Here is a 14,347-nt window from a genome sequence, read left to right as displayed (position 1 = left end):
TGTGAAGAACCTCAGAGAGATGGTCCATTTCAAACACTGCTCCCACCCCAGCTTCAGTGTACACATATCTCTTGTGTCTGGGAAAATGAGTCCTGAGGGAAATTATATGAATGTTCTATGGACATGAAATCAGTTTGAAGCAAAGTAAAACTGTAAACTAAGTCCACTGGCTCCCAGTCTAGCATCCTGCCTATAACCTTGGGCAAATTACTCAATTTCTTTGTGCCTCCATTCTTTCATCAATAACATGGGAATTCTGATAGTATCTCCCTCATTGGATTAAACAAAACTTAACGAAAATCAAGAATTTAGAAACAGTGTCTGGCACAGTATAGGCACTAAATAATGTAAGTCTTATGATTATTACAATACTTCTATAGACAACCAAATTTTAGAAGTAAAGTAGGAATTTTTTGAAGAAAGTAATTGTCAAACCAAAAGAGGAATGTGGGCTTGTGTCCATAGAGGATTAAATATTCTACAACATTAGTAAAATCTTCTTTTTCTGGTGCTGCTATTTTCCCTAAGGAAACAAAGTCATCACCTCATTATCAAGACAGAGTTCAGATGAACACGGGGAATCCATGTTCATTTTATCATTTCATAAGATAGGTAGCTTTTTATGAAAAATACACTGCTTGGTTGTGGCCAGGCTGTGTGGGTCCCAAAGGTTATACCATTTGAGGGACTTCTTTAAGGGAAAACAATACAAAAGTGGGTATTTATTTAGAATGCAAAAAATAAACAACTAATTTGCATTTTTCAAAAGCTGCCAAACACCAAAGTATCACAAAATCCCCAGAAGTGTTACATTTTTATCAATTATCTGCCAGACATACCTCCATAATATTTTTCCCTTTCCATTTCCATCTTTCTTTCTTTCTCTTTCTTTCTTTCCTTCCTTCCTTCCTTCCTTCATTCCTTCCTTCCTTCCTTCCTTCCTTCCTTCCTTCCTGTTCTCTCTCTCTCTCTCTCTCTCTCTCTCTCTTTCTTTCTGGCAAACTTGTTGATCATCTCTTAAAAAAACTTATTTTTTGTATTATTACTTTCTGTAGAGAAACTAGACAATTCATTCTTTGTTTTGGTGTAGATTGAGAGATTTTGAGGAAGGAGGTGGTATGTAATCAGGAGAGTCAATGTTCTTCTGTTGATGTGATGTCAGCACTACAAGTGCTGAGAGCAGTGAAGGAGACACATGGATGTAACTATAAACAACTTGAAATTGGCTCACTAAACCCTAACACATGTATCCTTAACTCACCTTACCCTTAGCTGGATCCCAAAATAACTGTGGCAGGTTTTACCATAACAAATGACCATGTGAACCCCCTCCCAGTGTCTTAGAAGGAGCCTGTACAAGTGAGGGGTCCTGAAACATAAACTTCTGATACCAGTAACAAACAGTCAAATGAATGAAACCTTGAGATGGTCTGCAAACCCTAAATATTCTGAACCTAGTTTGGATGGGTTTTCCAAGGCAAATTTGTACAGGATGTAATGAAAATTATCTATCTGATCTATCATAAAAATGGGAGGGGGATGAACCTGAGGTGTGCTGAGAACTTGGCCACATACCAGTAGAAAGGGTGGGAAGCCTGGAAGGGGTAGAGTGGGACCTGGTGAAACCAACTAAGCTGGCTTCTGCCTGGGATGCCAGGTGGCCCAATGCCTGGAGTCCGACCGGAGCTGGTTCTGACAGACCTCCATGAGGAAGGAGGATTCCGAGAATCAAGTTGTGTGCTAAGTCAGAAAAAGAACACCCAGCTCCAAACACCAACCTTTATCAATGGGCAAGGAATGTAGGTGGGATAGCAGAAGCCATATCCAATGGGGAAGGGGCTAACTAGAACTCTTCCCAAGTCCTTGATTCCATGTTCTACTGTTGCAAAATTTCGGCTTCCAGGTTCTTGGCTATGTTGCAGGAAAGAATTCAAGGACACAGCACAGCATAGAGTAAGCAGGCAGAAAATTTATTAGGTACACATGTGAGAGGAATGTGCCAGCACTATCACAAAGAAAGGTGAGAAAGGAGAGAGGCCCTGGCAATGTGGGGCAATTTGCTTTTATAGATTGGCTTTACTTACCCCCCCTCCCCTTTCCTTGTTCCAGGCTTTCTCTTTCCCTCCCTTGTCTTCAGGGCCTGGTGATAGATAGTGCATTTGTGTGAGTCGACTGCCCCTGGGTGTTTTGCCTTTGTGGGTAGCCACAGGCGGGTTGTCTGTCAGGACAGGCTCTCCTGACCTTGATTAACTGTCCTTACTCAAGGGCTCCTTCTCTCCCCTTCTCCCTGTTCTAGGCTGCCTCACTACCTCTATAAACTTCCTCAATTCCCTTGCCTTAATTACTTTCTCTGACAAAATTCAACTCACCTCCCCCTCTTCCCCACAGCCTTCCTGCCCCCATGCTAGTCATTGCAATGTTTCCTTCAGTGCGGTCCCTTTGGTTTTAAGGATCAACTCACTTCTGGCATCACAAATTACTATGGAAAGTAATATGGTTTAGCAGTTAAGAGCTTGGATCCTGGGTCAAGTTGACAGCTCTTCCATTTTATATCTGAGTGATCTTGCCAAACAAACAAAGGAAAACTTGAGACAGTGTGCAAATCCTAAATAGCTGAACCTAGTGTTGATGTCTGAAAAATAGTGGTAATGTAGGCACCTACCTCATTGAGTTGTTATAAAAATTAAATGAGTTAATACATAGAAAGTACTTGGAAGATTGCCTGGCACATAGTATGGCTTTATGAGTGTTAGTATTTAGTTACTCTTATTAATATTATTATTACTATTTCTGAGGACTATTACCAGAACTAGGAAGCTCTGAAAACAGTCGATTCCCAGCTCTCTTCTGCTTTCTGAGGTTATTGTTTTCTCTCTGTTGGCATTTTTTTCCCTCTTTACCTGTCTGCTTCATTCTCCTACTAGTTTATTTTACTCTTTACTTTGTTTCCCAGATAGGGAATGGGACGAGATTCACAGTAAGTGATGACATTTCAAGGAATTTTTTTAAATAGATGGACAAGAGGAGAGAAAGGAATAGAGCAAGGACATTGAAGCGGATTTGGTTGTAAGAGCAAAGTCACAGAATTATAAAGACACATAGTGTGATCAGGGAAAGGAGCTGAAGCAGTGTGGCTGGAATGTGCATGTGAGGGAGATCATTACAGCACTGTAAGGGCCAGCCTGTGAAGGCTTTTAGACTCTAAATTAGTGAAAAGAAATTTGCATGTTATCTTTGGTCAACTGGGAGTCTATCAAAGGTTACGAGCAAGGGAGTGACATAATCACTTCTGCATTTGAGAAAGACATGTGTTTGTAGTTAGGAGAATGGCTTGTAACAAATAGCAACCAGAAGTAGGAAACCACTCAGAAGGTGATTAAAATAGTCCCATTAAGATATAATGAACACCTGAATTTAAATACACTTTTTCCAAAGATGAATAAGGACTGAATGAGTGACAGGGAGAAGGTGATATGAAACATACACATTCTCAACTATAATCCAAGGAAACAAAGTGCCTCAGAAATCAACATAATGCATTTTACTAGTCATTAGTTATGCATGAAGAGGCTCAAAGTTATAGGAGTGTAACATTTGGATGGAGATTTCTTCTACCTTAAAGAGTAACCCTCATCAATTGAGTTTGCTCTTAGATTTAAGCTAAATATGAAAGTTAAGCAGGATAAGGTTTCCTCATAGGTTGCAGTGTTGAATCAGATAAATTGGCTCAGCAGCAGAACTGAAAATATTCTTAGAAAATATAGCCTTTTACTCATGACTCCATGTCCCCACTGAGGGTTCTGCACCAGTAGATTAAACATAAGCCTCTCTGTAAAGTCATAATTTCAGCCAAACCATATATGTACACAGTTGTCCAATTGTAAGAACAATGAAACACCAAAGACCAGAGCCTTTACAGTGAACACAGACATGCAATGTAAGTTAATAGGTTAATAAAACTCTAAAACTGGAGTAAAAGGCACACTGCACACGAATTATTCCTAAAGTTAGTGTATGTTTTCTTAAAATTTAATATGTTCTGCTTTCATAAAAAGAAATAAAAGTAGAAGATATCAACACAATATATTCAAGCAACCAATTTCTCCCCTCGTCTACCTACAATAATTTCTTGAAAGTGAGGCATTTATGTTAGGTGCATCCTTTAGGTTACTTAGAAGAAAAAACTTCTTGTTACTGTTGCTGTTATATTTTGGTGAAATCTGAATGCTGTGTTCACCATTCTGCTCTGCTGATGAATTCTGTTTCCAAATTCAAAACTTTTTTTAGTCCTTGTTATTTTTTACTCTCCAACAGCATTTGACCTTTTGGAAAAGTCTTGTACTCATCTTGTGACCCTTTAATACCCTAGTTTTCCACCTTCTTTTTTGATAATCCCTTCTTTCATCCTTATCACTCCCACATATCCTCTGCTCTCTCTTTTTTTTTCTTCCTCAATATCTTTCTTATCATATTACTGTCTCCTCTCTCCTGAACATTCCCTAAGTGGTGGGGTTAGGCTCTGTCTTGTTTCTGGGTCTTTTCACATGCCATTACCTCTTCCTAAAAGGATATCTTCACTTTTTCTACTAATTTATACTTATTTTTTTTGTATTTCAGCTTGGGTATCACCTCCTTTGGGAAGTATTCTCTTATGGAGCTGGGTGCGCTTCTCATTTGTTATAGGGCATCTAGTGTGTGCCTTAAAATAGCCCCAACATTATAACATTTACTATTCTATATTGCAGTGGTTTTCAGAATGGGGTCCCCAGATCAGTGGCATCAGCTTCACCTGGGAACTTGTTAGAAATACAAATTCTCAGACCCCATCTCAGACCTACTGAATCAGAATATCTTGGGGTGTGGCAGTCTGCTTTAATAAACCCTCTGGTGATTCAGATACAAGCTCAAGTCTGAGAGCCACTGGTATGTTGCAACTGTCTGGCTTTTGGCAGGGTCCCTTACTAGATTACAGACTGTTTTAGTACGGAAAATCCTGGTGGCATCTTTTCCAAATGATGTTATCACTGCCCAGTGGAGAGTCTGGTATATACTTGCTCCACAATAATAATTTCTTTCAGTGCATGAATAAATGAATGAGTATTTTAATGATAAAACTTGTTTGTGAGCTTCTGTACCATATCTCTGATTGCACACTGTGTACTTTGTATGGAAAACCAAGAACCACTTCGAACTCAACCTATCTGATAAGAAAGTTGACATCTAATGCCCTTCATCAACACTGTCCTACACAACAACTGCAAACGTCTGCCTCCTCAACCTAGTCTGACTTACTGAACTCTCCTTTGTTTTTGGTTAACACTAAAGTCATTCTCCCTGTTACACATGGCAAACTTTGGCAATCATCTTTCTTTGAACAATAACTTCATTTATTCTGAATACACAAGTAAGACATATTTACTGGAGAGAATCTGAAAAATTCAGTTACACACGCAAAAAAGAAAATAAGAAGCACCAGAAATTCTATTACCCAGAGAGAATTGTTGTTAGTTGTTGCATGTGTTCATCTTGCTTTTATTTCTTGCATCTTTGAATACATACATTTTATATCTGGAAATGGCATCCTATGGAGCATAATGCTTTAATCTACTTTCATTGCAGAAATTGTGGACAGGTTTCCCCATGTCCTTAAGTATTATTTTACCATAGAATTGGTAATGGAATCATAGTATCTCTGGCAATAATCTTTGACCTATCCTCATCTTTCTTTACTTAGTTAAAAGTCCTGTCTAGTCCTTTTGATTACCTCCACTGTCAGAGTCCAGGCTCTTTTTTCACTCTTCTAATCTGTTGCAGTCACCAGCAATGTTTAGCTGCCAAGTTCATTTTTCTCAAATGTTGTCTGGTACAAACTGATCAAGTCAGCAAGGACTCTCCAGTGCCTTCCTAATAATGCCACAATCCTGAACAGAACAGCCTAGAGCTTTTGCTGGTCCCTTTTGCATACCCATGCTCCAGATGAGAATGCTCACCATTCTTATAGCACTTCTTCTGTTTTGTCACATCTTGAGTCTTGCCACTTCCCTGTACCAAAATTCTTTCCCATTAATGATTTTACTCAAATGTCCCCTTTTACATGAAGCCTTCTAACATTGTAAACTTCTTACCTTCCCCACCCCATGAACTCCTTACCCCCTTCCCTGCTCTATTTTTTCTTCTTATTTCTCATAAGAATCTAATAGACTATATACTTTGTTTAATTTGTTGTCTGTCTCCCTCACTGGAATATAAGCTTAATGAGGGCAGTGAGTTTTGCTTGTGTCTTTTTCATTGCCATATCTCTAGAACCCAAAACAGTGCTTGATACATAAAAGGTATTCAGTACACATTTGAAATGCTGAATGAACAATGGAAGGAATGAATGAATGTCCACTGGTGAAATTGTAGAAGCCCTTAAGGAAGTCAAAGCTCTTACTCTAGTGATTTGCATATAATGAGCATTCACTACCTAGCTGTACAACATGAATCCAAATGGCCACTTCTTCCCTGAAGTCTTTCCTTGGCATTACAGCTGAAAGTGATCTCTTTGGTCTCTAAAGCCTATGGACTAATGTTTTTTTCTTATGGTATTTATTGTATTACTACATTGAATATAGTCATATGTCGTTGACCTCTTGAATAGTAAACAAGCTCCTTAAAAGTTGGCACCACTTATCTTTATGTCTGTAGTTCTTTGTGCATTGACAATAAACAGCTTTAAAAATAATTAAATTATTACTAAAATTAACTTATTACCAAAGCAAAGAGGGATTTACATGTGGGGCATTTTACCAGTTTCCTAGTTGTTAAAGATGAGTAAATCTGATCTTTAGAAAATATATCTGCCATGTTCACAGGGGAACTATTGCAAAGAAATCACCGAGTAAACATTCTATATCTTTACAGGTTATTAATGCCACACTTGCTTTGGCTGCAAGACCTAAAAGCCAAGTGGTGAAAAACACCATGGAAATGTATAAACGCACATGGGAGAATCATATACATGTCCTCACTGAAGCTGTAGATGACATTACAAGCATTGATGACTTCCTTGCTGTATCTGGTAGGTTTTTGGTCTTTATTTATTCTTTTTTATTTTATTAAATAGAAATATATTGAATATAATTAATCTGTGTAATATTATGAGATTATTTTTTAAAATGATGGACTTTCTGGAAGCAAAGTGCCTCTATGTAGTAGCAGCACTTGTGTTATTAGAGCCTCCTGGCTGGTTCTCTTTACAATTCAACAATTTTCGCTTGTATCTAAAGTAAATTCTTATTCATGAGTAAGGCTTAATGGAAAACATTAAGTGGAAGTTTAGGCTTTTCCTGGATTTTCAAATAAATCAGATTTTTTTTTCCCCTAATATACTTAGACCCCTTGAATTGCCTGTACTTCTTTGTGAACCAAAATCTTCTCCATCCGGAAAAAAAGTACACATATGGGAAAACTTTTCACTGATTTGAGATACAATATGGTATTTTAATTACTGGTGTACATATTTGAACAGTGCTAGTCCAAGGAATCAAAGAATCAAGTATAAACATTTAACTTTGGCAGTATCAGAGGGGGTTGAGATTTCATGTGAGGCCCAGATTCTCTCATCGCAGATTAGAATGGCATCCCACAGGATTGTGAAATCACTCTCATAAAGCCACACCCTTAGGAGCATAACTCAAGTTTTGGTTATGCTGTTGAAACAGGAAAGAACTAAATACTTTCTATTCTCCCCCTTAAAAAATAAGCCTCTTCTTAAAACCTCTATTTAAAGTAAATTGAATTGCACTTTTCTCTTCAATTTTTTTTTTGAAATATGGATTATCTTGGAACATGATAGTATCCTCTTTTTTTGTAAAATGTAAACACTTATGAATAGCTACCATCGTTTCATATTTTTAACTGGCATTGTATTTCTGTCTAATCTGTTGCATTCATTACTTTCATACATGTATACATTCTTATCCTGAAAAAGTATTCCAAAAACCTATAATATTTTCCTGATATAGTAATGAGAATAAAATATATGATATTTCATTATTTAAAAATAATTTCATTTCTACAGAGTAAAGCATTTTGGAAATACAGAAATATATGTAAGAAAATAAAAATAGGCCTTAACCCTACTATTCAGAAAGAACAACTATTGATGTCTGATTTATTTCCTTCCAGCATTTTTCTTTGTAGTTCAACAATATTTTAAAATAATTGTGTCATGCCATTTATATGAAATTGTTTTTTTCCACATAATATTCAGCTGTAGTTTCCGACATTATTATATGCTCTTCAAAAAAAAAAAAAAATCATTCATCTAGGTATTTTCATTTTTTTAACATTTGGATAAATTCTAATTTTAATTATTACAAACAATGCAATAAATATAGTTTTGTCCATTTTGTATTTCCTTAGTATAGATTTTGAGATGTGAATCCAATCAGTATCTTATACTGGGGAAGTGTTTTGTAAACTAATTGTTGAATGTTAGCTTCTGTTTTTGATTGGTTCTTTTGGTTACAAGGCAAGGAAACCCACTCATAATAATCAATGAAAAGACAATTGAAAATGAGGATACTGACTCTATAGGAAATCACTGTAGGGGGAATCTCCTGGACATGCAAGAATGGGCGCCCTAATTGACCAGGCCTTGTGTGAGTAGAGCTGTGGAAGGCCTGGGATCCAGGCAACTCCTGGACCCTCAGAACAAGAGCTCTTGGCTTTGCCTTTAGCGCTGAATTAATCTGATTGAGCAACCTTCTGTCTCTGCTCCTTTCTGTGGATTATTTTGACAGTTTAGGATGTTTGCCTATAACAGAAAACTCATATAAAAATATTTTAAGTAATAGAAATGTAATTATTTCATGTAACTAGATATTTGAAATAATTGATTCTGTGCTTTCTAGCCCCAGCACAGCAGGGAAATTGGGTAGCAACAATCCAGCTGCATGGGGAGGAGTATCTTAGCACCACCATTTGTGGAAATTGCCAGTACAGAGTGATAATAAAAAATAGACTAATATGTAATCTATATTTTATTGTTTTTAAGTTATTTATAGAAAAGACACTCTGCTATTTCCTAAACACATTGTGAATTTCTCCCAGGGTGAACCTACCCTTCCAATGCCATGGTTGGTGGTGCTTTATGTAAGCATCTTTGGATTCTGTTGACCTTTCCTCATGGTTGAGTCTCAAAGCATTATATCCTCACACAATACCACCTTAAAGCAGGGAGGGAAGGTGATTTGTGGCTTTATCTTATTAAGAAGTAATCTTTCTCAGAAACCTTCTGTCAGACTTTCTCTCACTTGTCAGTACTTGGTTCTGTATCCACTCCTGTGCCAATCACTAGGCAAAGGGAAATGAGATTTCCATGATTGGTATAGAGAGTTGTGTACTGATTGATGTTTAGCAACTGGCTCTTGGCAGGGCAGGGGTGTTCTGCTTTGTTGCGCTTGCTATTTTCTGTGGTATAAATATACTTATCTTTGTAGGTATCAAGGTATGATGTCACTGAATTCCGAGGTGGATAGTGATACAGAAATCAGCTCTCATGAGCTGGTGTAATGAGGTTCTAGCAGTCCCCTTGTCTGAGAACAGGCATAATTTAGCCTTTATTGTTTATCTCTTACTACCCAACCAAAATCAGAATTTAATCAGCATAAAAAAAAAGGGTGTGTGTGTGTGGATTGACTGTTGAGTAGACAACCACACTTATTTCCCCAAACCAGTGGATCACTTCCATTTCTTTCTCAGGTGTCTGATCTTCATAACCTTACTTTGTATTTGTTTAACATTGGCTTAAATTCTGCTTCTTTTTCATCATGTAATGGATATCTTTTCTCAGAATCCCTCCAGCCAAATAAAAGTGAAAGTATCTAACTGATCCTGTGCACCTTTGTTGTACCAGGTCAGAAGTCCTAGTCGAAGATCACAACCAACAGATGGGATACTTTATTTTAGATACCCAGTAATGGTTCAAAGAGCTGTGATTAAGATTGCTACAAAGTGGGGATTTGTGTATGGAGCAGATTTTCTTAGAAAAAGTTGCAGTTGTGATCAGCAGTGAATGACTTCTCCAGTACAACTTAAAAATTATTATTTAGAATAATAAGTTGTTGTTTGTATTCACAGAGTTCTGGTTTCTCTATTAGGTTGATAGACTGATAAGTCAGTTCAGAAGGTATCTGTATTGTGATTTACCAAGAGAATAGTGTGCTTGCAAAGTTTTAAATATATTTCCCCTTTTTCTTAGACTTTCAGAAGTCAATAGCAACACTCAATTCTTTTTTTTTTTTTTAAAATAAGAACAAAGAATAGGGTACCTGAAAAGACTTTCATTTTCTCCTGTGTCATTTATAAAAATTTTGAGAACTCTCAGAAAGCTCTCCAGATTAAAATGTAAATTAAAATTAAAACCTAAAGTGAGTGTGTTCTGATTCACTAATGTAAAATGCCAGAAATGGATTGGCTTTTATAAAGGGTTACAAAGTTATGGTTCTAAGGCCATAAAAGTGTCCAAACAAAGGCATCAACAATAGGGTAATCTCACTGAAGAACACCAATGACACCTAGAAAACTTCTGTCATCTGGGAAGGGACAGGCACGTGGCTGGTGTCTGCTTTGGGGTTCTGGTTTCAAAATGGCATTCTCCCAGGACGTTTCTCTCTAGGGTTCTGGGCATGTTCTCTTAGTTTCTCCCAGGCAAACTCTGGACTAGCAAAAGTCTACTTTCAATGGCCATCTCCAAAATGTTTCTTGGTTGCAGCAAACATCTGGGCCTGTGTGGTTCTTTTTAAAGTACTCCAGTAAACTAATCAAGACCCACACTGAATGGGCAGGGCCACAACTCCATGGAAATAATCTAATCAAAGGTATCACCCGTGTCACATTGCCATGGAAACAACCTAATCTGAAGATCCTATGTGATTGGATTAAAGGATCATGGCTTTTTCTTGGGGGACATAATGCATCCAAACCAGCACAGAGTGGGAAAAAGATTCTTGGATTGTTATTTGACTAGCACAGGTAGAGATCATGTGTTGAAGTGTTTGCCTTCTGCCCATATTTTAAGAGATGAGATGATCCAATATTGACTATAGGATCTTGAAATAAGGGTATGTATCTCTAATACCACATGTTTTTAAATTAATCTATTTCAATTCTAAGTACAGAAATATTGTGATGATTTAAAAAGTGATGATAAAAAAAGTTTATGTGTAAACTTTGGACAATAAATGGTGTGACTGTAGCACAACAGCCCCACATTGTGAACGTATTTAACACCACTGAATTGTACACCTGACAGTCACTAAAATGACTAAATTTAGGTTATAGTTCTATATATATACATGTATCTTATCAGAATAGAGCTGTGCAACACATACACAAAGAAATATCATCATCAAACTTCTCATGATAAAAAAAATCAAAGATTCATGAGTTCAGAAGCCATATTTGGGTTATTTCTTTTCCTCTTATACACAGAATACTCAAAACATAATGCAATCATTTCTTTCTTGAGAATCATAAGGAATATTTCCAACTTACTCATTTACTAGATTTTTATAAATTTTATGTGTAAAAAAGAAAATTAAGCAATGAACAGGAAAAAAAAAAACTTATGAAAGCAAAAGAGATGGTTGTCAAGCTAAATTCTCTCTAGTTCAAAAGAGGTTCTTCTTAATTTAATGTTATTTATGCAATCAAGCCAAAATCTTTTTAAGTAGTTAGAGAAATTCTTCAAAATGCATTTGTCCCCAAACTTTTTCTTTTATCACTGATTACAAGGCTTATCACCACCATTCACTGTCTGATCACTCTGAAATGCATGTAACACCATACCTCTCAAAAAGTGACTTTTCTGAAGATTATCTTTAAGCACATAAAGGTCTGCCCTACATCTAGGCAGAGGATGTGTTTGCTTGTGTGTATAAGTGATGAGAGTTGAGGAGCTTTGTCCTACCAGACAGCTGTGGTAACTTTGGGAGTATAAACATTAGGATCTCTATTTAAGATGCAAATCTGGAAGTGGAAACACATTAGTCCCTGTATTAGCTTTTTGAACTATTGTATATGTTAATTAACTCATAAAGAGAATTAATCGTAAGGAACAGATTTTAGAAGAGTTAAATTTTAATAGAAGGTGGAAAAGATTTGAACCATAAGAACTATCCAATAATTTTTAAAAACTTATTACATTTGAAGTTTTGCACAGGTACACCATTTCTTTCATGCATTTCTTCATTCTTTCATTAAATATTTATTGCGTAATTTAAAATGCTAAACCCTATGCAGGGTACTGGAGTTTGAACAATTAGTTAACGTTACTGGAAGAGACAACTTGCAAGGCAGCTGTGACAGTAGGGTTTGTTGGAGACAAGGGACGCTTGAGGAATGGAGGATACTGCTGACAATGATTTGGAGTTTTCTGAAACAGAGATTGACTACTTATTAACTTGCTTTGAGTTAGCACTGCTATTCTTTTATTGTAAAAGGTGTTCTCATTTTAATAGTGTTATACTGACACTCAGCAAATTATAGAATTGAGGGGTTCTTCATGATTTTCTTTATTTCTTACCCCCAAATTTTCTTTTATATGTTCATTTTCTCCATGTCCACTGTCATCACTTCAGTTCAAACCAATATCTCTTACCTTAATTACATCAGAATCTTCCTGATTGAATCCCCTGCATCCAGTTTTGCTTGAAGACTCTCAGTAGGTATTTGCTGAATGAAATATTTATTCCTTTTAGAATTTTGTGCCAAAATTAACTTTTCAGGGTGTATGTCTTATGCTTTCATTAAATGGATATTTTAAAAATCTTCAATTTATGAAAAATAACTTTCAGCAGTAATCATTACAATGTTCTGTGACCTTGAGTTAGGGACAGAAAAATAAGTCATATTGCCATCAAAAATGCCCTAACAAGCTTCTTTGTTCACAACATTTTAGTGAACATGATCTTTAGCTTCTACAAATTTGTTACATAAATCATTTGATGAAGGAAAATGAAAATAGCTTTTCAATTTTCTTTCATAAATTAAAAATAAATAAATACATAATGTTGTTAGTAAGATCATAATGTCAAATTTATTTTATATAAACAAAGCACTATTAAATCTCAATATAATGTTTATGGGAAAGGAAGTAGGGTAAAATAGAAACAATGTAGTAAATATCTATGTAAATATGAATTTTATAAAATAATTTTAATGGATAGCCTATTACCATATATTGCACCTATCTATGGCTATTTGGACTTTTAGCTGATTAAAAGCATCAAGGCATGAATTGTTTCACATACAATCTATATCCTTTTCAAATTGAGCTTTGCTCATATTCTGCAAAATTGTATTTTTATAGACATGTTTTAAATTTCTACTATGTGCATAGCAGTATGCTGGGAAATGGAAAATGCTTTAAAGGAGTTGTTCTAGTTTCCTAATGCTGCCAGAATGCAAAACATCAGAAATGGACTGGCTTTTATAAAAGGGGGTTTATTTGGTTATACAGTTATAGTCTTAAGGCCATAAAGTGTCCATCAACAAAGGGTACTGTGCTGGTTTGAATGTATTATGTTCCCCAGAAAAAGCCATATTCTTTGATGCAGTCTTGTGGGGCAGACATTTTAGTGCTGATTAGATTGGAATTCTTTGAGTGTTTGCATGGAAATGTGCCCCACCCAACTGTGGGTGATAACTCTGATGAGATATTTCTCTGGAGGCATGCCCCACCCATTCAGGGTGGGCCTTGATCAGTGGAGCCATATGAATGAGCTGACAAACAGAAGGAACACAGTGCAGCTGTGAGTGACATTTTGAAGAGGAGCTACAGCCAAGAGGGACACTTTGAAGAAAGCACAGGAGCTGCAGATGAGAGACAGTTTGAAGACGGCTGTTGAAAGCAGACTCTTGCTCCAGAGAAGCTGAGAGAGGACAAATACCCCAAGTCCAACTAAGAGTGACATTTTTGAGGAACTGCAGCCTAGAAAGGAGCATCCTGGGAGAAAGCCATTTTGAAACCAGAACTTTGGAGCAGACGCCAGCTCCAGTGAAGGTACCCGATTTGGACACTTTATGGCCTTGAGACTGTAACTGTGTAACCAAATAAACCCCCTTTTATAAAAGCCAATCCATTCCTGGTGTTTTGCATTCCAGTAGCATTAGCAAGCTAGAACAGGTACCTTCACTGGAGAAAGGCCACTGGAATCCGGAAAACCTCTGTTAGCTGGGAAGGCATGTGGCTGGTGTCTGCTTGATCCCAGGTTGCATTTCAAAATGGCATTCTCCAAAATATCTACATCAGCTTCCAATAGCCATCTTCAAAATGTCTGTCTCAGCTCCAGATCGCTGT

The 14,347-nt window shown here is 36.7% G+C and overlaps 1 protein-coding gene across 4 annotated transcripts in view; it reads left to right on the top strand.

Annotated features, from left to right (window-relative positions):
- CTNNA3 (catenin alpha 3) overlaps window positions 1-14,347 on the top strand; it is a 1,946,492-nt gene that overhangs the window by 1,297,484 nt on the left and 634,661 nt on the right. For all 4 annotated transcript variants that reach the window (XM_037805370.1, XM_037805369.1, XM_037805372.1 and 1 more), the window contains one exon: window positions 6,904-7,060. In XM_037805370.1, the coding sequence (XP_037661298.1) occupies window positions 6,904-7,060 (157 nt within the window). The remainder of the gene's footprint in view (window positions 1-6,903; window positions 7,061-14,347) is intronic.

The sequence above is a fragment of the Choloepus didactylus genome, chromosome 15 (genome assembly GCF_015220235.1).
Source record: "Choloepus didactylus isolate mChoDid1 chromosome 15, mChoDid1.pri, whole genome shotgun sequence".
Taxonomy (NCBI): Eukaryota; Metazoa; Chordata; class Mammalia; order Pilosa; family Megalonychidae; genus Choloepus; species Choloepus didactylus.
Note: the sequence above shows the minus strand (reverse complement) of the source record. Positions and strands in the feature narration are given on the sequence as shown.